The sequence below is a fragment of the Paroedura picta genome, chromosome 10 (genome assembly GCF_049243985.1).
Source record: "Paroedura picta isolate Pp20150507F chromosome 10, Ppicta_v3.0, whole genome shotgun sequence".
Taxonomy (NCBI): domain Eukaryota; kingdom Metazoa; phylum Chordata; class Lepidosauria; order Squamata; family Gekkonidae; genus Paroedura; species Paroedura picta.
In genome coordinates, this window is record NC_135378.1 from 52,386,175 (window position 1) to 52,409,497 (window position 23,323).

The 23,323-nt window shown below is 41.7% G+C and overlaps 2 protein-coding genes across 4 annotated transcripts in view; one reads left to right on the forward strand and one right to left on the reverse strand.

The window, feature by feature from the left end:
* TTC29 (tetratricopeptide repeat domain 29) overlaps positions 1-23,323 on the forward strand; it is a 358,212-nt gene that overhangs the window by 14,096 nt on the left and 320,793 nt on the right. The window lies entirely within an intron of this gene.
* Positions 1-23,323, reverse strand: part of EDNRA (endothelin receptor type A) — a 29,049-nt gene that overhangs the window by 2,268 nt on the left and 3,458 nt on the right. For both annotated transcript variants that reach the window (XM_077300159.1, XM_077300160.1), the window contains exons 2-7: positions 22,722-23,192; positions 18,617-18,744; positions 15,413-15,611; positions 5,434-5,586; positions 4,343-4,476; positions 2,370-2,478 (exon numbers count right to left, since the gene is read on the reverse strand). In XM_077300159.1, coding sequence (XP_077156274.1) covers positions 2,370-2,478; positions 4,343-4,476; positions 5,434-5,586; positions 15,413-15,611; positions 18,617-18,744; positions 22,722-23,132 — 1,134 coding nt within the window. In that variant the 5' untranslated portion in view covers positions 23,133-23,192. The remainder of the gene's footprint in view (positions 1-2,369; positions 2,479-4,342; positions 4,477-5,433; positions 5,587-15,412; positions 15,612-18,616; positions 18,745-22,721; positions 23,193-23,323) is intronic.

Below are 23,323 nucleotides of genomic sequence, written 5' to 3' on the forward strand. Positions count from 1 at the left end.
CCAAAGAGTGTTAATCAGGAAGAATCATTTCTTGTCTTCACTGGACAGCAGAGTGAGTGAGCACAACAGAACATGGGCAATCTCAGATTGAAGCATGTTTTAATGATACCAAAAGGAGTGGGACCAAGTTGGGGAACTGCCTCAAGAATCCTAACTCAATGAACATACTTAGTTTAATACAAATATATTTGACTAACAAAATAATCCTATGCATTTAGTAGAATTCATTGAAATGAAGAATTATAGAATTAAACAGTTGGAAGGGCCTAATGATCATACTGTTCAACCCACATAGCAGGATGCTCTAAAGCAGTGTTCCCCAACCACCAGTCTGTGGCCCGGTACCGGGCCATGGCAGGGGTGAGGGAAGGGTGGGCATGGCATGCCAGCAGGCGTGCCTCCCCCCCCCCCCCCGCAGCAGGTGCTTGCTGTGCTGGGAGCAAGCACTGCGCTGCGGGGGGAAGGTGCAGGCGTCCAGAAACGCACAAGCACGGACCTGCTGCGCTGGCACGTTTGTGGGTGCTGGCGCCCGCACCACCCCCTGCAGCGTGGTGCTCGCTACGCCGGGAGATGGCCGATAGCTCCTGGCGCAGCAAGCGCTGCACTGCGAGGGGGGGAGGCGCGCCTACTGGCTTGTGCCAGCGCCTCCCTCCCCCCCTGGTCCCCAGCCCAAAAAAGGTTGGGGGCCACCACTTTAAAGTATCCCTGGAAAATAACTGTTCAGTCTCCATTTAAGCAGCTACAAAGAGGGTGAACCTACATCCCTGGGGAACAGATTCCATCACTGAACTGCCCTTATGGATACAAAGTTTTTCCTAATATCCTACAAATATCTTCCCACCTGAAATTTAAATCCATTATTAAGAGTCCTATCCTTCAACACCAAATGAAACAGTACCCCATGCTTGTTTAAATGACAGTGGTTTAAATACTTTAGGAGAGTAATAATTCCCCTCTCATCCTCCTCTTTTCCAGGCAGAATATGCCCAAACCACACAGCCTTTCTTCATAAGACTTAGTTTCTAAACCCCTAATCATCCTCATTCTGTGCACCTGCTGTAGAGTTACTCAATACTTCCAGTAAAAAGGTCTCCAGAACTGGGCACAATGCTCCAAATGCAGTGTAGGGTGCTATGATCACCTCTGAACATTAGGCATCTGTTGATATATCCAAGGATTGCCTTCTTTGATGCAGTTGGCTAATTCTGGAGGATATCTGCATAGGACTGCACTCAATTTTGCAGGTCACTCCACAGTACCATACTTTCCTTCCTGAGCTACTTTTTTTTTAAGTGACTGCTTCCTGAAGCCAATTTGTTCTCACATTTAAATATTATCAATTTCTCTAATTTAAGATACAAGTATGAAGTGTATAGCTTTGCTACTGATGAGAGCAGGTTAATGGGGTGATAGTTTCTTTTGGAAATTGAGATGATAGAGTGTTTCCAGATTTGGGAAATCTCAGAAAAGATTGAAGCTAGAATCAGCCCTGAATAAGATATTAGGTGTTAAGTCCAGGAGCCTGTCTTGAGTGTAGATGCTTAATCATGAAAATAGATTCCTGCTTGGTGATATCGAGCCAAAAGAGAATAGCAGTGGTCATTTCAGATGATGGCCTATTTTTGGAAGAAAATATTTTCGTAAAGAATAGCACCCATTTAGGTGCATGAATACAGAATGGGAGGAATGGCCTGCTGTTAATATTTCTAGAGGTCAATGACCAGAAAAGGCTGGGGAGTCTTTGTTATTAATTGCAGAAATCAGAATGCCTGATACAGTTCTTCTCTTTTATTTTTTTTTTAGTGTTTCTGTATTGACCTTTAAGGCTCAACAGTTCTCTGAGGACTTCCAATGCGGTGTTCTTTCTAAATTTGTGATGTTTGCAATGGATTGCTTTCTTTAGGAGCTTGCTCTCTTCTTCAAACCAACTGTTGGGTCCATTGACTGGGTAGCTAAGTATGACTTAATATATGTTTAAAATATTGAACAAAGAGTATAAAGAAGTAATAAAATTGTTCTTTAAATTACTCGAGCAGGTTTTCTTCTCTTTCTTGAAATTATTGTGAATCAGATAGTTCAGTTACAGCCTCTTCAATAGCAAGAGACCATTGGATGTGATACATATATATCTGCTTATTAGTTAGGTAAAGCCATGCAGTTAGGTAAGGCTTGTGGCACAGGTGACTATTCATAGAAGTGTGAAGGGTAAGGGAGATTGAGAAATGATCCCCTCCTATATATTCCTCCACCTTAACTTTCTCAACTAAATTGAGGTAATCTGCTGCTAAAACGGAATAATCCACCAAGCTGCCCCTTTATTTATTGCCTTTATTTTCAAACATCTTCTTGAAATCATTACAAGTCCTTACCTGGAAACAGTTTTTGAACTTCTTGCTGACAAAATAGAGTGCTATGGGATTTATGCAGGAGTTTATGGCTGCTAGATTCATGCTGATATAATCAAATGCCAACAAAAAGCTAGAGTTGAAAAGAAAGCAAACAGTTACAATTTTTATTCCCCTCCCCCAGTCATGTATGGCATTATTAAATTATTTCTTCCAATCATATAGAGCATTAAAGGTCTCACTTACCTCCAGTTTAAGGTGAATGTATGAAGAAGAAGAAGAGTTGGTTCTTATATGCCATTTTTCTCTACCCGAAGGAGTCTCAAAGTGGCTTACAGTTGCCTTCCCTTTCCCCTCCCCACAACAGACACCCTGTGAGGTGGGTGAGGCTGAGAGAGCCCTGGTATCACTGCTCGGTCAGAACAGTTTTATCAGTGCCGTGGCGACCCCAAGGTCATCCAGCTGGCTGCATGTGGGGGAGTGCAGAGTCGAACCTGGCATGCCAGATTAGAAGTATGCACTCCTAACCAGGTTAAACTAAGCAGGTTAAAATGTGAAACGGGAAGTCCATGTCAGTTATAGAGAGCATAGGTATGGCTAATGGGCACCTGGGAAATAAAAAATGTTCTAAAAATGACTATTAATTCTAAAGATAATCAAAGAGGTGTGGACTCTCGGGCTTATAGAGTCATACCCTAAAGCTGTGGCCTGCCAAAAGGCAAGGCAGCCATGTTGAAAAGTGCAAAGAATGAAACTAATGGTTGCTTTTGACCAGATACACTTGTTCTTGTACAGCTGAGTGGATGAAACCAGCATGGTTTAGTGGTTAAGAGCAGCGGCTTCTAATCTGGTGAGCCAGGTTTAATTCCCCGCTCTTCCATGTGCAGCTAGCTGGGATCTTTGACTCATCACAGCCCCGATAGTGCTATTCTCACAGAGTAGTCCTTTGTCAGAAGTTCTGTCAGCCTCACCTACCTCACAGGGTATCTGATGAGAGGAGAGGAAGGGAAGGTGTTCCTTCGGGCATTGAAAGGCGGAGTATAAAAAACAAATCTTAATAATGGAAAATTGAAGTGGAAAAGAACAAAGACTAAACCACGTAAAGTTCTAGCTGTGACTTCAAATCTCATTAGACGGGTCAAAGTTCAGGAGCCCTATGACTGGGTCTCACTCATATTGCTGGATCATCTAACAATAACCTAGCTCTACTACAGGTGCCACTCATAGGGAAATAACTCTTTTATATATTTAGAGAGCTCATGAAGCTTAATAGCTTGGTATATTTTCCAGAGATTTAGGCACTTTAAAATACTTATCAATAAATATCTTAATTCCGAAATATCTAAAAATGCTGCTAATTGATTGAGATCACAGATCACTCAATAGTTTAGCTTAGTGAGTGACTATGGACATATTTTGAAATACAAGTGTTTATAAAAATGTGCTCTTGTGACAAGGCAGTATAATGATAGAAAAAAACAGTCCTGTGTTTGTTTAAAAAAATACACAAGATTAAGTACACCACGAAAAAAGAACAGTTCGAAATGAGTATAATAGAAAAAAGAAGCTATCCTAGGCTATAATAAACAATTTCACGATCAATGTAACTAAACGTGTCTAATCTCTTGTTTTAATAGAACAACCAAAACGGCCTCCAGATTAAAAACGTTTTCAAGTGAGCTTTCATTAGTGGTTGTTTTTCAACTTAATGTTTGCTAATGAAGTCCTTCAATAGGATCAATTCTTCTAAAAAAAAGTACACAAGACAACTCACCTACATAATGAAAGCTTTAAAAATGTCAGTTATAAAAGTGTGACTATAAATAGGGATGCTAACCTCCCAATAGGACTGGGGATCTCCTAGAATGACAGCTTATCTCTAGACTACAGAGATCAGTTCCTCTGAAGAAAATGGATGTTTTGGATGTGTACTAGCTTCTTGTATTGCTGTCTCAAGCCCTCTCCACATTTGTATAAGTCCCGAAATAAAATCATACCAGAGAAATTCACATCTGTTGGGGCTCATTTCTTTGTCCATCAGTTTCTTCAGAAGCCGGCTCAAATGGAGAGGAAACCAGCAAAGGGCAAACACCACAACTAAGCAGAAAACCGTCTTTGCAACCTCTCGTCGCTGGAAGATGAAAACACATTTAAGAATGTGTAAATGTGAGCCAAGCTTAAAATTGCTCAGTTGAACATAGAGTAGCAACAGAATAAATGTATTGGGAAATATAGCGGTTTAGGGCACAATTAAACCCAACTAGCCAGTGCGCGATCTTGCCATAGTTATCAAAACAAAATTGACTGAAATTCACTTGACGTTTTGTTTGGGGTTTTGCTTTTCATCATGGTGCTGTCACAAAACTATGGCTTAAGTGCTCTTCACTTTGATAGTGGTTTGGAATGGTCAATGCATTTCAGCTGCAGCAAAACACCTTGATTTCCAATCCACTGTTAAAAAAACATGATGACTTTCTAGCTGAAATAAGTCATGGAAGTGAACTTGAAAAGCGGTGTTTGTTCACACAACAATCCTAAAGGGATATTTCGTGCTATTAACATTCATAGCTACATCACTGCAGGAAATGTTTGTAATTTGGACTTGGATAAAGTAGTAGAAGAACATATTTAGAAAGAAAAAGATAAGATGCCTCTAGCCAATCCTGTATTGGAGTCTAAGGCAATCATGTGAGTTTTTAAATGTATAAAGTGTTAGACCTAGACAGCTTCTTTGCTCAATCATAGCCAATGCCCTGCTTTATTATCGCCTCCTTCCATGTGGCTTTTGTCCATGAAGCCCCCCAGGTTGGCCATAAACAGGTGCCCCTCTTCCTTTTTTCACCAGTGGATCCAACTGGTTTTTCACAGATGGATCCAACCCTCAACCCCATCTAGTGTCTAAAATATTATGACTGCTTAATCTGTTTGCATTATAAATTATTATTCGAGTTTAATATCTTTGAGTTAAAACTCACATCTAACTCTATTGCCTTACTTTATTAAAGCCTGTATTGGAAAGACTTTAAGGTAACACCTGGAAGACACAAATGGAACTGGAACATTTTTAGGTAGTTGCATCCTTCCTTACCTGCTTCAGATGTTCATTGAGAGCTATTCTCAGATTGCTGTTCTTCCTGTTCAGCATTTCACTGGTCATTAGGGAGTAAAAGATTGCGGTGCATCCAAGTGGCATGCAAAAATAGAAACCAAAGAGCCACCAGTCCTTTGCGTTGGTATAAAACTGCAGGTAGGATATAAAAGGTAACAGTCATTAAATTAAATGCCATTTTCTAAAAAATATATAATAAAAAGTTTGTCAGTAATAGAAAATTGGAATTCACTTGTACAACAAAATATAGTTGAATATGCTTCATAGAATCATAGAGTTTGAAGGGGCCACACAGGCCATCTAGTCCAACCCCCTGCTCAATGCAGGTTCAGCCCAAAGCATCCAAGAAAAGTGTGTATCCAACCTTTGCTTGAAGACTGCCAGTGAGGGGGAGCTCACCACTTCCTTAGGCAGCCTATTCCACTGCTGAACTACTCTGACTGTGAAAATGTTTTTTCTGATATCTAGCCTATATCGTTGTACTTGTAGTTTAAACCCATTACTGCACATCCTTTCCTCTGCATCCAACAGAAACAGCATCCTGCCCTCCTCCAAGTGACAACCTTTCAAATACTTAAAGAGGGCTATTATGTCCCCTCTCAACCTCCTTTTCTCCAGGCTGAACATTCTCAAGTCCCTCAACCTATCTTCATAGGGCTTGGTTCCTCGGAATCATCCTTTGTATCACCCCATGCTTATTAAGCCTTCAAGAGCTTAAATATTAGAACTAAACAAAATTTTTCTATTCTGTATTATCACAGCTATCAGTATGCAGCATGGTACTATGAGGCTGAGCTGTGAGCCAGGAGGTTGCTAGTTAAATTCTCCCCTAGAATACAAAGGGCCATCAGCGTCATTTACCGTATCTATAATATGGGGATATTAATACTGGCCAATTTTACACAATTGTAATAAGTACTACTGTGAAAATGTATATGATATACTGTATGCCCTAATCTGACAGTAAAATGAAGATTCCACAAATCTGACATACTGTAATTCTCTATATATGCACCAGAACATGGAGCCAATGGATCAGATTATAGCATTTAGAATCACAATATGAAAGTCTCCCCCAAGGAAAATATGGGGTAAGTGAGATGCCCTCAGAGTTCTTGCACTTATTGTGCCACCCTGCGTGGCCCAGTCAGTGCTGACCCACCCAGCACTGCCTGGTCTGCACCACAATATGCTATTTACCCACACTGTACCACCTAGCCCAACTTGACTTCATGCCACCTGTCCTGGCTAAACCCCGTGCCATCCAACCTGGCACCAGTGGCCACCATGCAACTAGGTTGGCTGGTGAGTATGAATGAAACAGGAAAGGAATACAATATATCTGGGCTTTTATGGAAGGAAACAAACTGTGGGGGAGAGGTGTGCCCCTGCCCCCAATCCTTATATATTCCTCGTTTATGTTACTGTGTGGCCAACCTTAACTGACAATTGTAGAGCTGTGAAGTCTTTCTGTAAAATGTTGGGTCAACTCACCAAGTCCTCCCCAATATCAATGGACCCACAGGAAACATATAATTTATTCTGTTTATATTTGGCTTTCTTTCCATCATAGAACTGAAGGTATCGTACAGAAGGTTCCACCCACCCTCCCACACATCTTAGATAGTCTCCAGTAATGTGTAGGGGGTCTCAATCTCTGTACCCATCACTGAGGCCTAGTTTGATTTAGGATCAAACAGATCAGACTCAGAAAGATACTAATCAAGCCTTCCCTAAAGGTCCTCATGCTGCTTCTCTTGAAGCAGTTTTAGGGACTTCCTTCCCCATTACTATCACACTCATCTCCACCAATTTTCCATCTGCCCTGGAAAAAGGTATGTATACAAGTGAAGAGATGAGACTCATCTGTGACTGGTTAGGGTGGCAGCAGTGGTGCATCAAGGGCAGTAGAGTCTGCCCCAAGGGCAGTTTGAGGAAGGTCCATGAAGGGGGCTCTGGAAGTCAGCATCATACTGCATCCAGTTTTCCCTTTATTTTTAAAATGCAGTTTTGGCTGCAGCCACTATGGATATAGGGAACCTTGAGCAGATCAAAAAGCACTCTCAGATCAGATTGACTTCTCTTTATCCAAACTGAAGCAAACTGGCTTAGCTGATCATACCCACCAAGCCAACACATTGATAGCTGCTACAGTAATTGACAGTCTGCAGGTCATTGTCTCCAAGAACCTAGCTTTTCTCTCTTCCTTTATTTGCACCCATTTCAGCCATATCCTACAAAGCAATAATTAAGGTACTTCGGTAAGATAAAACAATCTTTCCCTCTCTTAATTTGTCTCTCTCTTTTCCACATGTTTCTCATTCATTTCTGTCTCCACTTAACTTTTCCATGCCCCCCCCCTTGTTTAACTTTGTAGTCTCAGGACCTTCTATATCTATCCTACTTGATGACAGAAGATATTTAAGGGTAGTTTAGTAGCAAATCATTGTTAATATTATTTATACGTGGATTTGTTTTCCACCTTTTCTCTGTAGACACAGGACAGATGAGCAGAAGGCATGGGGTACTTTACATTGCACTGATTCCACTGGGCCTCTAACTCCCTCCCCTTGCTTGGACTGTGATTATGTGCTTGAGATGAGCTGGGGTTGCCACAGTGGCATGTGGTTTGCTGGACATTGTGCACTGCACTGTTTCTACTGAGCTTGTAGAAATGCCCCTCCCTTCAGTTTCCACTGCAGAGAATCTCTGGTTTGAATCTCAGTCATTGGGAAGCAATGGTGATGGGAGCCCCTTTGGGAGAAGTGTTTCTGATATAGATTGTGATCACTGTTTTGTGATGCTTTGGCTAGTATTAGTTTGTAAAAGTTATCACAAAAGCAGACTCCTAGCTCTCAAAAAACGCCTTGTAGATGTTTGGGATGGTCAGTGCTTGGGCTCCAAAAATGGAGAACAGAATTCCTTCTAAGAGTTCCTGCTTAGAATACAAGGTGGATTTTCTTTCTTTTTTTTTTTGCTGCCAAATCAAAGCCAACTTATGGTGCCCCTGTAGGGTTTTCAAGTTGAGAGACATTCTGAGGTGGTTTGCTATTGCCTGTCTCCATGTCACCACTTCCATCCCTTGCCCTTGAAACCTCTATAGGGTTGCCAAGAACAATAGAAAGGGTGCTAAAAAGTTATCTGCCACAGGCACCAAATAGGTTAAGTATGCCATGGGTTGGCAAGAGCAGAAAGTAAAATATTTTTGTAGAAAAATCCTCATTCTTTCCAGTGCCACTGTCCTCACGGTGGTAAGGTAAAGGTAAAAGTATCCCCTGTGCAAGCACCGGGTCATGTCTGACCCTTGAGGTGAGAATGTATTGATTCGGGAATAGATTGAGGATTATCTCCTGCATTACACCTCCTCATCAGGCCACCAAGCAAGGCAGAGAAAGAGGCCAAAGCAATGTTGATTTACTGATCTGCCAGTTTTTGGTAGTATTCACAACTGTCCGGTTTTAAGGCAACTTGTGATGGAGCTGCTGAGGCACGCAGTCTGCCCTTCCTTGGTAAATCCCCTGGCTGACACCGTTTCAGGTCCTACTCCAACGCTCAGACCACTACATCAGACTGTTTCCTCTAGTAGGGTTGCTTTAAGGCAAACTGGGCATCATTCCAACTAGCAGATTTATTTGCGAGCAAGCTCCTATGCCATGATAAAGAACAGCTGCCTGATCATTTCCCCAAGAAAATGATGAGAACAGAGATTAGGTGAGACAGGAAGTCTGAGCACTTAAGTCAGGCAGGCAGATATGTGAGTAGGGGTCAGAGAAAGACAGGCCTGGGGTCGAATAGCCAGGTAAAACTGAGGAGCAACAGAAAGGGGAAGAAAGGGGGGGGGGGGAAATCCCCAGAAGGAGAAGGAACTTTGTAAGTTTGCAGGGTGCCGTTCGTATCATATGAAAAGGAATTGATGAAACCTGATATGCACTGGGAGAGCTTATTTGTTTTAGCAAAGGAGTTGTGGTCCTTCTTCCTGGTACTGTGCAGTTTATCTTAGGTATGACAACTCTCATCAGGCACAAATCCCTGTGATTCCTGTGGCTACTACTGTCATAAAGGTAAAGGTATCCCCTGTGCAAGCACCGGGTCATGTCTGACCCTTGGGGTGACGCCCTCTAGCGTTTTCATGGCAGACTCAATACGGGCTGGTTTGCCAGTGCCTTCCCCAGTTATTGCTGTTTACCCCCCAGCAAGCTGGGTACTCATTTTACCGACCTCGGAAGGATGGAAGGCTGAGTCAACCTTGAGCCGGCTGCTGGGATTGAACTCCCAGCCTCATGGGCAGAGCTTTCAGACTGCTGCCTTACCACTCTGTGCCACAAGAGGCTCTTACTACTATCATATGTGGCTACTAATAAATCATAGGGTTACAGAAGTCTTGATAACCTGTCTCAATAACCTCCCCAGTCTGTTACCTTGTAAAGGTATGGCAAATTATTTTGATTCCAAAAGGGCTAAATGAAGAATGCATTTTAAGTATCAGCATATCAGTAGAAAGATTAACTGGTTTGCAGAAAGAGGCCACTTGAAATGTTTCCCTGGGATGTGGAATCTTACTTGCTGCTTTCAGTGACTTTTGATGTGATACTTGCTTTAACCCTTTGTCTGAAATGTAACCCTTCACATAGTATGTCTACTATGCAACAGGAAGCAGGGGGTGCCTCTAATAGCCCATTCTTTTTCTCAGGTCATGTGAAGCGCTATTGGGGATCTACATAAGTGACAATTTTATTCCTCTGTCTATAACCATATTTGCAACCTGGGGAATGGCAACTTATTTCTTAATTTCTAAAGATGAATTTTCAACATCTATAAGGATGACAAATGAAAGTCTCCTTCTAGCTCTCAGTTCCTGGTCACTGTGAAGAAATGCTTCTTTCTCATAATCTTTCCCCCTTGATTGTTTATTCTTAAGTAGATGTCATCATAGTTGTTCCCACACCAGAACAGCCTGATGCTAACAGCTGAGGATTACGTGTTGCTCTTCACTACTGTTCAAAGAAATTGGCAGTAAGAAATCCTTTTTGCACATATTTTGGTGGCAAAATTGACTCTGGAACATGAGATTAAAAATTGCTATAAATCATTTTATTCTAATTCTTAATCCAACCATTCTTAGCCCTTTTATAATTATAGCCATGGGTTATTTCTGTTTGAAAGACAGTAGGATAAAGCACTTTGCTTCAGAGAGGCAGTTTGGTGTAGTGGTTAGGAGTGTGTACTTCTAATCTGGCATGCCGGGTTCGATTCTGTACTCTCCTACATGCAGCCAGCTGGGTGACCTTGGGCTCACCATGACGCTGATAAAACTTCTGACCGAGCAGTGATATCAGGGCTCTCTCAGCCTCACCCACACCCACCTCACAAGGTGTCTGTTATAGGGAGAGGAAAGGGAAGCAACTGTAAGCTGCTCAAAGCGGCATATAAGAACCAACTCTTCTTCTTCTTAGCCTGAGGCACAGGCCCATAGCTAGAATTTTTTTTTATTTGGAAGAGGGAATTTTTGTCATGGTGGAGTGATATATTTTTCAAAATATTTCAGATTTAATACAGAAGGAGGGGGGAGAATCAGTGGTAATTACTTTCCCTCCAAAAACAAATTCATATGGAAACAGAAGTCTCTTTAATGCTGTGGTCCCCAATTTTTTTTTAAAAGCCTCTTCAGCTTGATATGAAGAAATCAGAAGAAGAAAAAGAGTTGGTTATTATATGCCGCTTTTCTCTCCCCGAAGGAGTCTCAAAGCAGCTTACTGTCGCCTTCCTTTTCCTCTCCCCACAACAGACACCCTGTGAAGTGGGTGAGGCTGAGAGAGCCCTGATATCACTGCTCGGTCAGAACAGCTTTATCAGTGCTCTGGTGAGCCCAAGGTCACCCAGCTGGATGCATGTGGGGGAGTGCAGAATCGAACCCGGCTTGCCAGATTAGAAGTCCGTGGAAGTCCGTACTCCTAACCACAACAGCAAACTGGTGATGTTTCATGTGACATGGGAATAAGCTTAAAGCTGTTTTGCTCATAACTGCCTAAACATCAGGTTGCTATTATACAGAAGCAGGTTAAAGAGCCATTTGTATGCAACTTTGGGGAAACACCTGAGGAGAAAATCCAATCCCAGCATGAAGTGCACATGAAGCTGCCCAGTGGTGTACATAGTGTATTTGACACCCAGAGTGGATCATTTTTTAACATCCTGTTTTTCAGGCTGATTTCTAAAGTCCCTTTAAACAAGGTATATTTTTTAAAAAATGCAGAAGAAAGCCCAAAACAGCTGAGCTGGCGGAGAGACAGCTCCCTGCTGGCTCAACAGGTTTTTGGGCTTTTTGCAGTCCTTTTAAACACTCTCCATTTAAGGGAACTGCAGAATAAAGTCTAAAAAACAACCCGAGTGGCAGGAGCAATCTGTTCCCACCACTCACCTGCTTTTTACAGCTTTGGAGTTGCTGTGGGGGGGTTTGGGTAACTCTAGGAATCTCTGGAAACTATGTTAAAATTATAGAGTTTCTTGCAATTCCTAAAGCTATTGCTGTTGCTTCTGGGTATTTCCCAGGTGATGTAATCACACCAGTGATACTGCCCCCACAGCATATCCCCACTCCCAACCTCCTACTAGTTGCCAGGTTGAGTCTGGCAACCTTAGTTGGCAACCCTAGCTGTTTCCATTTATTAAAAGAAATGCTCCTATGTTGTGCCTTATGGAAAAAAATGCATAGCTTTGCTCTGGCTGATCCTGGGTTTAGATTACTTAACAGTTGAGACGGAAGGGCTGGTCTAATAGGAGTGTGAAATAAAGATAGTACATCTTTGGATAAATTTCCTCGACAGGGGAATTAAGTGAACATAGGTATTAAAGTAGGCCACCACAGTTTTTCTGGGTTTACATGTCATTTTTGATATGTTATAAACCTGTGTTTTCTTTACTGTGTAAAACGAATGTTCCACAGCTCCTAATTGTCAATATTTCCCTCAGCTTGTGAGGGTTTCTCCCCCTGAATTAGTTTGTTCACTTTAAAAATAAGCAAACCTTCTTATTCCTGTCAGTCTTTCCTCAGTTACAGTAGTAGGCCCAGATCTTATCCCCTTAAGCCCAGTTTTTTCCTTTTAATTACCCACTGGGAAACTATAGTGCAGTGGGTGAGAAACTGCATTGTGATAGAGAGAAAATGCCTGTTGTACAGTGGCTGTCCCCCCGAAATTCCATAGGGTAGTTTGAATCACTGCAATCAGTCTGCTTCAAAAATATAACGGATTGTTTCTGAAAATACCGTACTGGCCTTTATATAGCTTAAACAAAATGCAGAGAGGAAAGGACTATCAACAGGCAACAGTGAAAAAGAAAGAACAAAGAACTCTGAAGCAAAGGGGCAGGGTAGGGGAAGGAGATTTAGATGGTCTGGACAAAAAAGGTATACCTCATGCAGATAAAAAGCACAAACTAGCATATTCTCCTGAAACCAAACCCTCTGCTGAAGAAAAATGGTTAATATAACTTGATTAAATAGGAACATCTCCCTGATTACAATTTCAGTTACTGACTGACATAGTGCCTATTTTAAATTATAAAACCTAAGACATCTGCAAATGATTAATTGTGGATATTAACCCACATGAATCTAATACTCCGTTTTGTACTTTGAGGTGACACAAGCATCTATTTGATAGCCACGCTAAGCCACATGGAACTAGTTTTCCACAGGAAACGTGCTTTTTAGCATGTTCCCCAAAGTACTTGGCCTTTGGAGATTTACATTCTAGCACAAATATTTGAAAGAATGGCTTTTTAAAAATAATAATGAAAAGGCTTCTAAGACAAGTGAAACAGGGATTAACATAATGTTTTATTCAATTTGAGTAGTGTGATTTATTATAACATTTACTGTAGTAAACAAAAGAGGCTTTCCCCTCTTATTCCTCATGCATTTTTTGGAAACTGTCATGACCCCTCCCCTTCAAATTCCCTTTTTTATTTACACAGAAATTAACCTTTTATATCTGTATATTACCAAAGTTCGTGGAGGAGGGGGGAATTCTTGGTGGAAAAGGGTGCCTTGAGTTAAAGTTCGCTTTAACTACTTCTGGGAAGACAGAAGAATCTTTTCCCCCCTCTTAGAGCAAAATGGGGAAGGTGATTTCATCATGCAGTTAAGGAGCGGGCCAAAGGCTTTTACCCTTCGCTAGCTTTGTTAACCAAAAACAGCCTATGGGGGCAGCAGCATGGAAAACAAACACTGTGGTAGCTTTGAATTGTTGAGAATGAAACAAAGTAAAGAGAGAGAGAGAGGGAAAGCTGTGTGGTGGATGAAACTGTAGCATCTCGAGAGGTGCAAAGTTTTCCTCGGGGAACTTAATGCAGCATTCATGGCTGTCCTATCTGTCTATAGCAGTGTTTCTCAACGTTTTTACCATTGTATACATTCTTCAGGCTTTGAGAAACCCCAGGAGTGGGACAATTGTGCAGGATATGGTTGGGAAGCATAGCTGTGGACACACACCCTCTTGGGGGCTCTCCCCTCCCCACCCCCTCTAGATCCATCATTGGCCATTTTGAGGGGGGGCACAGATGGGTCAGCATGATCATATATGGTCATATCACCCAATAAATATTTAACAGATTTTTTAAAAATATAAAAATGTAAGTAACTCCCACCCATTCAGGAAACCTTCCGGGACCGCCAAGAAATTTCATGAAACCCTGGTCGAGAAAGCCTGGTCTATAGGAATGTATTTGTCTCCATTACACTCTATGGGTATGTTTGTAAATATAGCTAATATTACTAGCAGTGCTGACAGTGTATGAACTGGGAGAGCTCTAAATGTGAGCTCCGACTAAAGATGCTCACCCTACGGCAAGATAAGCCTGTGCTTTAAGAATTTAATCCTATACTTGAATTGTGGGTAGCCAGTCCAGCCTCTCATTATCTCCCCCTGGATGCCTCAGCATCCACTTCTCTTTCCTAAAGTTACCTGATGGCAATACTGTGATGAAATCCTAGTTTTTTTACTCCTTTTCCTGCCAAATGCCAAAACAGCAGCATGTTATTTTCAAGGAAGCCATGGGAAATGTGGATGCCAGAACTCCTGAGTCTAACAGATATTCTTGGGAATCCCAGAGAATTACTTTGCCCAGATGTTCCTTTCATCCAGTTTATGGCTCTTGGGAAAACTTGAATAGGGATGGATTGGCAATTCTAGCCACCAAGAAAAGTCTTAGTGGGTAGATGGCCTTGAGTTACCAAACTCAAGGTGGACTCTGGTGTTCTCCAGAAGATCAATGCCCAAGAGAAAATTGCAACTTCAGAGAGTGGACAGCAGAGTCTAAGGGCAATGGAAATCTTGAAGTGTCTACAGAGGGAGCATACTGTAGGGTTTAAGTTTCTCCTGTAGAATGAACATCCCAACTGAACCATCTCTCTTCATAAACTTGACCCTCCACAGGCAGTACCACCAATTTACAGAATTTTCCCAATCCAAAGTTGGCAGTTCTGTGGACGAGTGACACGGCAGTCACTGACAGACCCTCTACTGGGGATGTATGGTGGGAGATGGGTCATGGCTCTTTCCATGGCAATTTTGTCCCCCCAATCTTCCCTTACTTTTGAAGAAAGTGAGGATAAGACTATAACATCAATGCTGCTTCCAATCAGGTACATTTAGGAGAAAGGATGAAGAGATGCAAAGATTGCAGAAGAGGATTGGGGAGAGTCTACTGTAGCTTTGCATCACTTTTCTGTATAAGCAAGATCTTGCAGAATTTTTTTTCAAAAACCCTCACAGTATTTCTCCCCCTTTTCACTGATAAATGGGCATCCTGGATGCTGAGCTGAGTCAATACCATGTTCCAATCCCCCAAATGGACTTTCATTTCTTTTACAACTCAATAACCTTCCACAACTCTGCCTTCCTCCCAACTGGTCCCCCCACTAAAGGAAAAATAACTATTGCTCTACTTTGAAACATACCTCCAAAAATGTGTTAGTAGGCTTGAGCATGCAGGCAACATAGAATTTTCGTCTGTACTCAAAAGACACAGTAGTAAAACTAAGTGCTTCTGGGATCGCCAAGAAAAAAGAAAGGATCCAAATGACAATGATTTCAATAGCGGTAATCAAGGGGACTCCAATGCCCTGAACACGACTCCAAGAGGCAACTGCTCGGTACCTATATAAGCACAGAAACATAAACACACAAGCTTTCATACATTATCAGAAGTCAGAACATTTGAGGAAAGGTTATATGCACATTTCAAGGTTCTTCACAACATATGAATTGTACTTGACTATCAGGTTGCAATAATGCATAGACTCAGATGACCATTTATTATGACACAAATAGACTGATGAAAGGGTTGTCTGACTGCATCCAATAGTTATCACTCAGGATATATAGTGGCAAACAGCACAACCAAGACAACAGAATGGAATAACACCACATGGATCAGGACCTGTTCAAATGCTACACAACAGCAAACATTATATGCAACTCCAAATAAGGAAGGGCACATTTAAACCTAACAGCTGATGGGCAGACCCGCCAATCCATTAGGTTTTGCATTGGTGGTAGCCTACAGCGGAGCCAGGTGCAAAGGAATGGGGAGCAAACAGATGGGTTAAATGACTTACAGTAATTTCAGTTTAACAGTTGATAGGTGGCTCTTCCCTGCTCAACTGACAGGTTTAAAAGGCACAAACCATGAAATGAAACTGGACAAAAGTCCAGTAAATGCTTGGGGAAAGTGCCTTCCCTGAACGTTGGTTAGGGGGGCTATGAACCAGGCCAAGTTTGTGCTGAAATTAGGCTAATGAATCGGTTTCTGCCCATCTCTAACTCTGTGTACTCAGCAGAGACCATCTGCTAGTATTGACCTTCTGTCCCATGTATCTGTGTGATAGACATGGTCAGAAAGGAATATTTAAACATACAACATATTGTCACTTTACAAGTTTTTTAAAAAATGCAATGTATCCACTGGCCTCTGATCTCCCTGTCTTGTATTTAATCCAATTTTTGTTTTCAGGTTCTTAGGGACAAATAGATTTTCCCATTATTGAGAAAAGAAATCTATGCAATGTGATACTTATTTCAGCTCAGTCATTCATTCAAAGTGGAATGTCTGCATGGGTTTTTCTGCAGACATCAGACACACCAATATAAATGCAACAACCTGTAAGGTCAGTAAAGATAAACCTCAAGTAAGCTGCTATTTCTCCAGGCCTCTATAGGGTCAACCCCTGGGCCAAACTAGATATTACAGTGCTTGTGATTCCAACCTGTGGATGCTACTACCATTTTAGAGATGAACTGAGAGAATTTAAAAATACCATGAGATTCCAATCCTGATTGGGACCACAGAGCAGCAAGACCAGACAATCTCCCTCCCGACGCACACACCTTTTCCAGTGCCAGTAAAGGACAATTTTGGCACTTGAATAGGTGCAAGGAGCAACAAGATTGCCTGGTCATACTATACTACTGGCCTGATGCATTTTGGTCTCTCACAGCATTTTTAAATGGCCTTTCACCTCTAAAATGGTACTTCTAAAATGTTCATGTCTAAAAGATCAGACCTGTAGACACTATAACATCTAGTTAGGTCATCAGTGAGACGATGATGTGCTGATATAGTCTCCACACTATTGAAGGTGTGCCTGAAGGAGAGCAAGGCTCAGTACAATTCTTTCATTAAACAAAAAACTGAGGTTAAGCTATATCTAGAACAGCTTTGTATGTCTTCTAACTATTAACTAATTTAAAGGGGACTAGCTCATACTTTTACAGAATCTAGAATCCTGTAATCACTATGGGTAACAATAAGACCTCTTGAGATACAACCGCTGTGCTTCATGAGGAAAGAAAAATACATGATCTTTATAATCATATACTGATTAGATCGAGACTTGGGTATCATTTACTATTATAACAGTAGTGTGGGAGCGGTTTGAGACCACTGTGACCCAAAACTCAACTATTTTCTCACACATTTCCAATAAATATTCCCTTCTATAAAAATGATTGGTTTTGACTGATTTACTTTACAGTCTCATAAAATTATTTTGGCAACATCTGGGCCAATGGACTCCTCCCATTACATTCTGACAGAGAAATATCCCCCACCCATCTACAGCAGTCTCCAGTCACTCGCTGGCCTGGAAGATGTGTCAGGCTCTTATTCAGTCTGAATCATTTTCTTAATTCAGAATGATTTGGAAAGCAGAACATCTTATTGCTAAATGACTGAAAAGAACTTCTTCGCCCTCGGTCTCAGAAATGACAGGCAAGCACTGCGCCTCTGAACCTAGAAAATAAATTAATCATACCTACAATACCCTTTTGCAATCCCAGAAAACAAGCAAAAAAAAAAAAGTTAAGAAATTTAGCATTAGCTATGCATCAATTAAGATGTCCTGATCTTTCCAACATAGTGTAGAATAGAGGTAAAGCCCATTGTATTTTCTAATACAATGCATGCTAGGCTGGGCGCTGCTGGCACGGTGGCCTTGCAGGGCTTCTGTTGGGGCCGCTGTACCAAAGCCCTCCCCCCCCTCCCCCGAGGTCCCGGCTTCGGTGTGGCGAAAGGAGCAGACCTGGTACATCTCCGCTGCAGCGGGCCTGCTCCTGTCGCCACGAGGAAGCCCCCCCCCCTGAGGTCCCTGCTTCCGGGTAGCAAAAGGAGCAGGCCCGCCACATCTCTGACGCAGCAGGCCTGCTCCTTTCGCTGTGGCAAAGCCTTTCCTCCCCCCTCCCCCCCAATGTCCTGGCTTTGGCGCCAGGAAAGGAGCAGGGCTGCTGCATCTTCGACGCCGTGGTTCTGCTCCTTTCCTGGCGGCAAAGGCTCTTCCCCCAGCCCCCTCACCTCCCAGACTGACACTTGGAGGGGCCAACCAGGAGCCACTTTGCGGCTCCTGGTTGGCCCCTTCGAGTTTTTATCCCAACTCGCCACGCCTCTTTCTCCTCCCACATTGCCCTTACCACTATATTACTACCGCTTCCATGGTAGTGTTAATTTAGGCAAAATTTTGAAAAAAATAGTGGCCAGTTATGTAACTTTCTGAACACATGAACAAAAACATGTGTTATTTGTTTTACTGTTAAGCAAATCAGTGTTCTTTTTGTATTCAAAACTATTCTTGTTCTAGAGAAAAGTGTTAACAGAATATGGTACTCACCTGTCCACGCTTAAGGCACAGAGATTAAGGACTGTGATTCCTACAGATGCCTTTTGTATAAAAGGAACACATTTGCAAAGAAAATACCCAAAAGTCGTGTTTGGAAAAGGCCAGCTTTCAGCATGTAGCTAAAGAAAAAAGCAAATTAGAAATGTTAAATGCAAAAATAACCTAATTTGTTGTTAGGTTCCATCGCAATCAAATAAAATAATACAAATTGAACTCTAATTTCCAGTGGCATGTAAGTAAACACAAAATGTTTCTTTGAAGAGAAAGGAATTACCAATACCCATGATCTGTGAAGCCATGACTCAAACTGTGGCAAGTTGATGCATAACCTCCCTGTGTCAGAGTCCTTCTTTATGGAATGATGTCAGCATATGACACTCAAGTTATCTTCCAAGGTGGCTGCTTCTAAGTGTGATTTAAAAATCTATTTTACCACAAGATCATAAGTGCCAGTGCTCTGATATAAGGCAAGTGGCAGTGCTATGTCTTACCAATGTGCAGCAATTCTGAGAACATGGTGTGCATTTCATTTCAGCACTTGTACAAGTACAAATCCAGACTTTGGTTATACTCAGTGGTCTTGGACAATGGGCAACAGGTCAGGTGTTCTGTGATGGACCCTGACTGCCCACAGCCCATGAAGGGATGGATATAAAACAAGAATAGCCTCCCACCATTCCCACACATCCTGTCCAGACAGAACTCACAGTGACTGCCACTCACAATTCCCTAATCCAGGGCTAAGGCAACCAGCTCAGCAGTGGCTGAGAAGTGACTTGCCAGCTTCTGGAAATGGTTTTCACTTGGTTCACACAGTAGATGACCACTTTGTGTTAAAACATGTGAACCCCTTGGACTGGACCATGAGAGGGGTTTTTTTCCACTCCAACTCAGTTTCCGCTTTACTATGGCTTTCACCTCACATGGTTTTTGTAATCTTAAGTAACATGATCCCCAGAACATACTTTTTCATTGGTCAAGACCTGTTTCACCAGCAAAATAGCTGGCTGGAATCATACTCTAGTCTGATTTTTAGTCAGTTGCTTTATTTTCCTTTTGCATAGTACTAACATCCAACTTTGACTTGTAACCAGATATGAAATCTGTATTCACTGGATTAGACTTGGGTATTTAATTTATATGCGGGGCACATCATGAGAAAGATGGGGTTAGATGAGTCACAAATTGGGATTAAGATTACAGGGAGAAATATCAACAATCTCAGATATGCAGGTGATACCACTCTAATGGCAGAAAGCGAAAAGGAACTAAAGAGCCTCTTGATGCAGGTGAAGGAGGAGAGTGCAAAAGTTGGCTTGAAACTCAACATCAAGAAAACTAGGATCATGGCATCCAGCCCTCTCAATTCCTGGCAAATAGATGGAGAAGAAATGGAAGTAGTGACAGATTTTATTTTCCAGGGCTCCAAGATCACTGCAGATGGGGACTGCAGCAAAGAAATTAAAAGATGCTTGCTCCTGGGGAGGAAAGCTATGGCAAATCTAGACATCACCTGCCAACAAAAGTGTGTCTAGTCAAGGCTATGGTCTTCCCAGTTGCAATGTATGGCTGTGAAAGCTGGACCATAAGGAAGGCAGAGTGTCAAAGAATTGAGGCTTTTGAACTCTGGTGCTGGAGAAGACTCTTGCGAGTCCCTTGGACTGCAAGGCGAACAAACTGGTCAGTCCTAGAGGAGATCAGCCCGGACTGCTCTTTAGAAGGCCAGATCCTGAAGATGAAACTCAAATACTTTGACCAACTCATGAGAAGGAAGGATTCCTTGGAGAAGAGCCTAATGCTGGGAGTGATTGAGGGCAAAATAAGAACGGGACGACAGAGAATGAGGTGGCTGGATAGAGTCACTGAAGCAGTTGGTGTGAGCTTAAATGGACTCCGGGGAATGGTACAGGACAGGAAGGCTTGGAGGATGGGTTCGTGATGGGTCAGACACGACTTCACAACTAACAACGTAACAACAATTATATTTGAGCAGGTGGACTTAGTGCAGTAGGTTTTATGGAATTCAGATTAATGATCAGATCCCCATAGCTGGCCCACAGCCTGCATAGTCACAGACATACTTTCCTGGAAAGCCTAATATATTCAGGTGCCAGATAAGAAATTTCCACAAGGTCTCCAAACTAGGAGAGGGGCCAGTCAGAACACAAGAAACACATGAGGCGGGTAGAACAGGGTGACAGTGGCCAAACAGATGGAGCCAAGTTTCTCCTTCCAAATCTTCCCAATTAAGATAGGGCTCCTGATAAGTACGCTAAAGCCACACAACAGCTTTGTAGCTGATCTTGCCAGACAATTTAAATGCCTGGCACAGGAGAATTCTGACCGCACATTCTTATCTTGGAATCAGAAACTTTTCATATTTCAAGGTTCTGCTTCTGGAATTCAGACCAGACAGCCACAAATTCTTGAAGATTTCTTCTTTTTATAAACATGAGTTTTCACCCCAACACTGGAAAAGTAATAAACAAGGCAGAAAGGCTCAGAACATTCCATTTGTATGATTTTTAAATGTCATTAGGAAGTCTACATACAGCTTGTTACTTATAATCTTTTCAAGCGTCATTCATGTACTTTCTGCTGTATAAAAGCTGTTTTCTACATCTATAAAGCATACCCTTAAAAAAAAAAAGTACACTGTGAGAACCCAAAGAAGATAATTTACCATGATGCTTGGTTCTCGGATGTCAACATCTCAGATCATAGTCAGGGGAACTACTTTAAGTATTTCTAAAGGACTGTCTGTACTCACTTCATAACAGTTTGCTTTCAAAAGACTGCTAGTAGAAGGGTCATTGAGTTCAGTAGGGAAAAAGTTGATTGCATTATCTCTGTTTGCCCTTAGACACCATGGCAAGTAGCCACTATCCTCCATGAATCCTTCTAATCCCCTCTTAAAAATGCATGATTGTGGCTGTCATTACATCCACTGGCAATATATTATACCAATTAATGACTTGTTGAATAAAGAAGTATTTTCTTTTGTTCATCCTGAATCTATTGCCCATCAACTTCAGTGGGTATTCCTGAGTTTCACAGAAGAAGGAGAAAAAAACTCAACCTTCTTCACCCCGTGCATAATTTTAAAAATCACTTTTTCTCAGATAAAAGGCCCAGGCCAGAATACTGTGAATGCAGAAAGTGATGCCAAATGGATAAAAACACACTCCAGAGTGGGAATCGCACTAATGTTCTGCAACCTTGTGTCTTCTGCTTCAATAAATTCACTAGTCTTTAAGCTGGCACAGGACTCAAAGTTTCTTTATTCTATCACAAAGTAGGCAAAAAATTTCTTAGCATTTCATGCCTCTCTCTTGTGGTATTTTTTTTAATTGTATGTGCTGCATGACTATGTGCTTTTTAAATTGGGCACACATTGCTGGCCACGTTATCTCTATTTCAAGCTTGTACTGCTCTCCTTCAACGAAATAACCCAGTACCCACTGACAAGCATTTCCTCCCCAATGGGGAATGGAGCCTGGGGAGGAAGGGTAGAATGCCATAGCACCAATCCTCCAGCCATTTTCTCCAGGGGAACTCATCTTGGGTCATCTGGAGATTAACTGTAATAGCAGGAGATCTCTCGACATGACCTGGAGAGTAATACCTCTACCCCCAGTGCTGGGGAGATTTTATATATATAATATAAATTAATTAATACTCTGATGACTGAAACTTCAATTTATGCCTGGCATCTGTATATGTAAACCTGCCGTAGATCCAATGCTATGGATCAAGTTTCATGTCACTTCAAAAATAATGATTTTTTCCCCAAAGGAGGCAAATCACTTGTTCAATTTGGAACATTCAAAGCTGTAAGAGGTGTAACATACACATCTATGTTAATCAGCTCTCAGATCGGCATACATGCATTTAGGGCAGTTTATTGATACAGATGATAAGCGCATATTTTTTGTTATTGTCACTGTCATCCATTCAGTTGTGTCCAACTCTCGGCGATCCCATGGCACAGCTGTCACCACAATCCCCAATCCCGCACTACCTCCCCTCAGCTGTGCAACAACGATTTGAAATTTTGTGACAAAATTGATAAAATGCATACTGTAGCTTTTTTTACCTTATAGGTTGTAATCGGGATGTCAATGATTATGTAGATGAGGTCTCCTAACGCTAGGCTAGCTATTAGCGCGTTGGGACCATTCCTCATACATTTGTTCTGGTAGATAATCCTTAACAGAGTTACGTTCCCAACCATGCCAATGATGAAAATGGCACAGGATAGTACCGTGTTGATATATTTGAAAGCAGTATTAAATTTAGTACGCTGTTCGCAAAGAATTGTTTTGTTTTGCTGTATCGATTGACTGGGTTCACTGGTAGCAAAAACTAATCCAGGTTCTATTCCAGAGTAAGTTGTGAAATAGTTTCCAGAGTCAGTCAGATTTGCATATTGTCCATTGAGATCATCACTGAAGACCAATCCAGGTATTAAAAGCGTCAATATAATCCCAAGATGAAAGGCTTCCATCCTCAAATCTTCAACACTAGAAATCAATATTTTAAATAGAATCTGTTGTATTTATTTCACCTACAAAGAGAAACAACCAAGATATTTACACTGGAACATTGGAACTTAAAATTTATCTTTTAAAAGTAGTTGTCTAGTTCATGAATAGGAATAATATTTTGATTTTAAGTAGATTCACTTCTAAGTTTCAC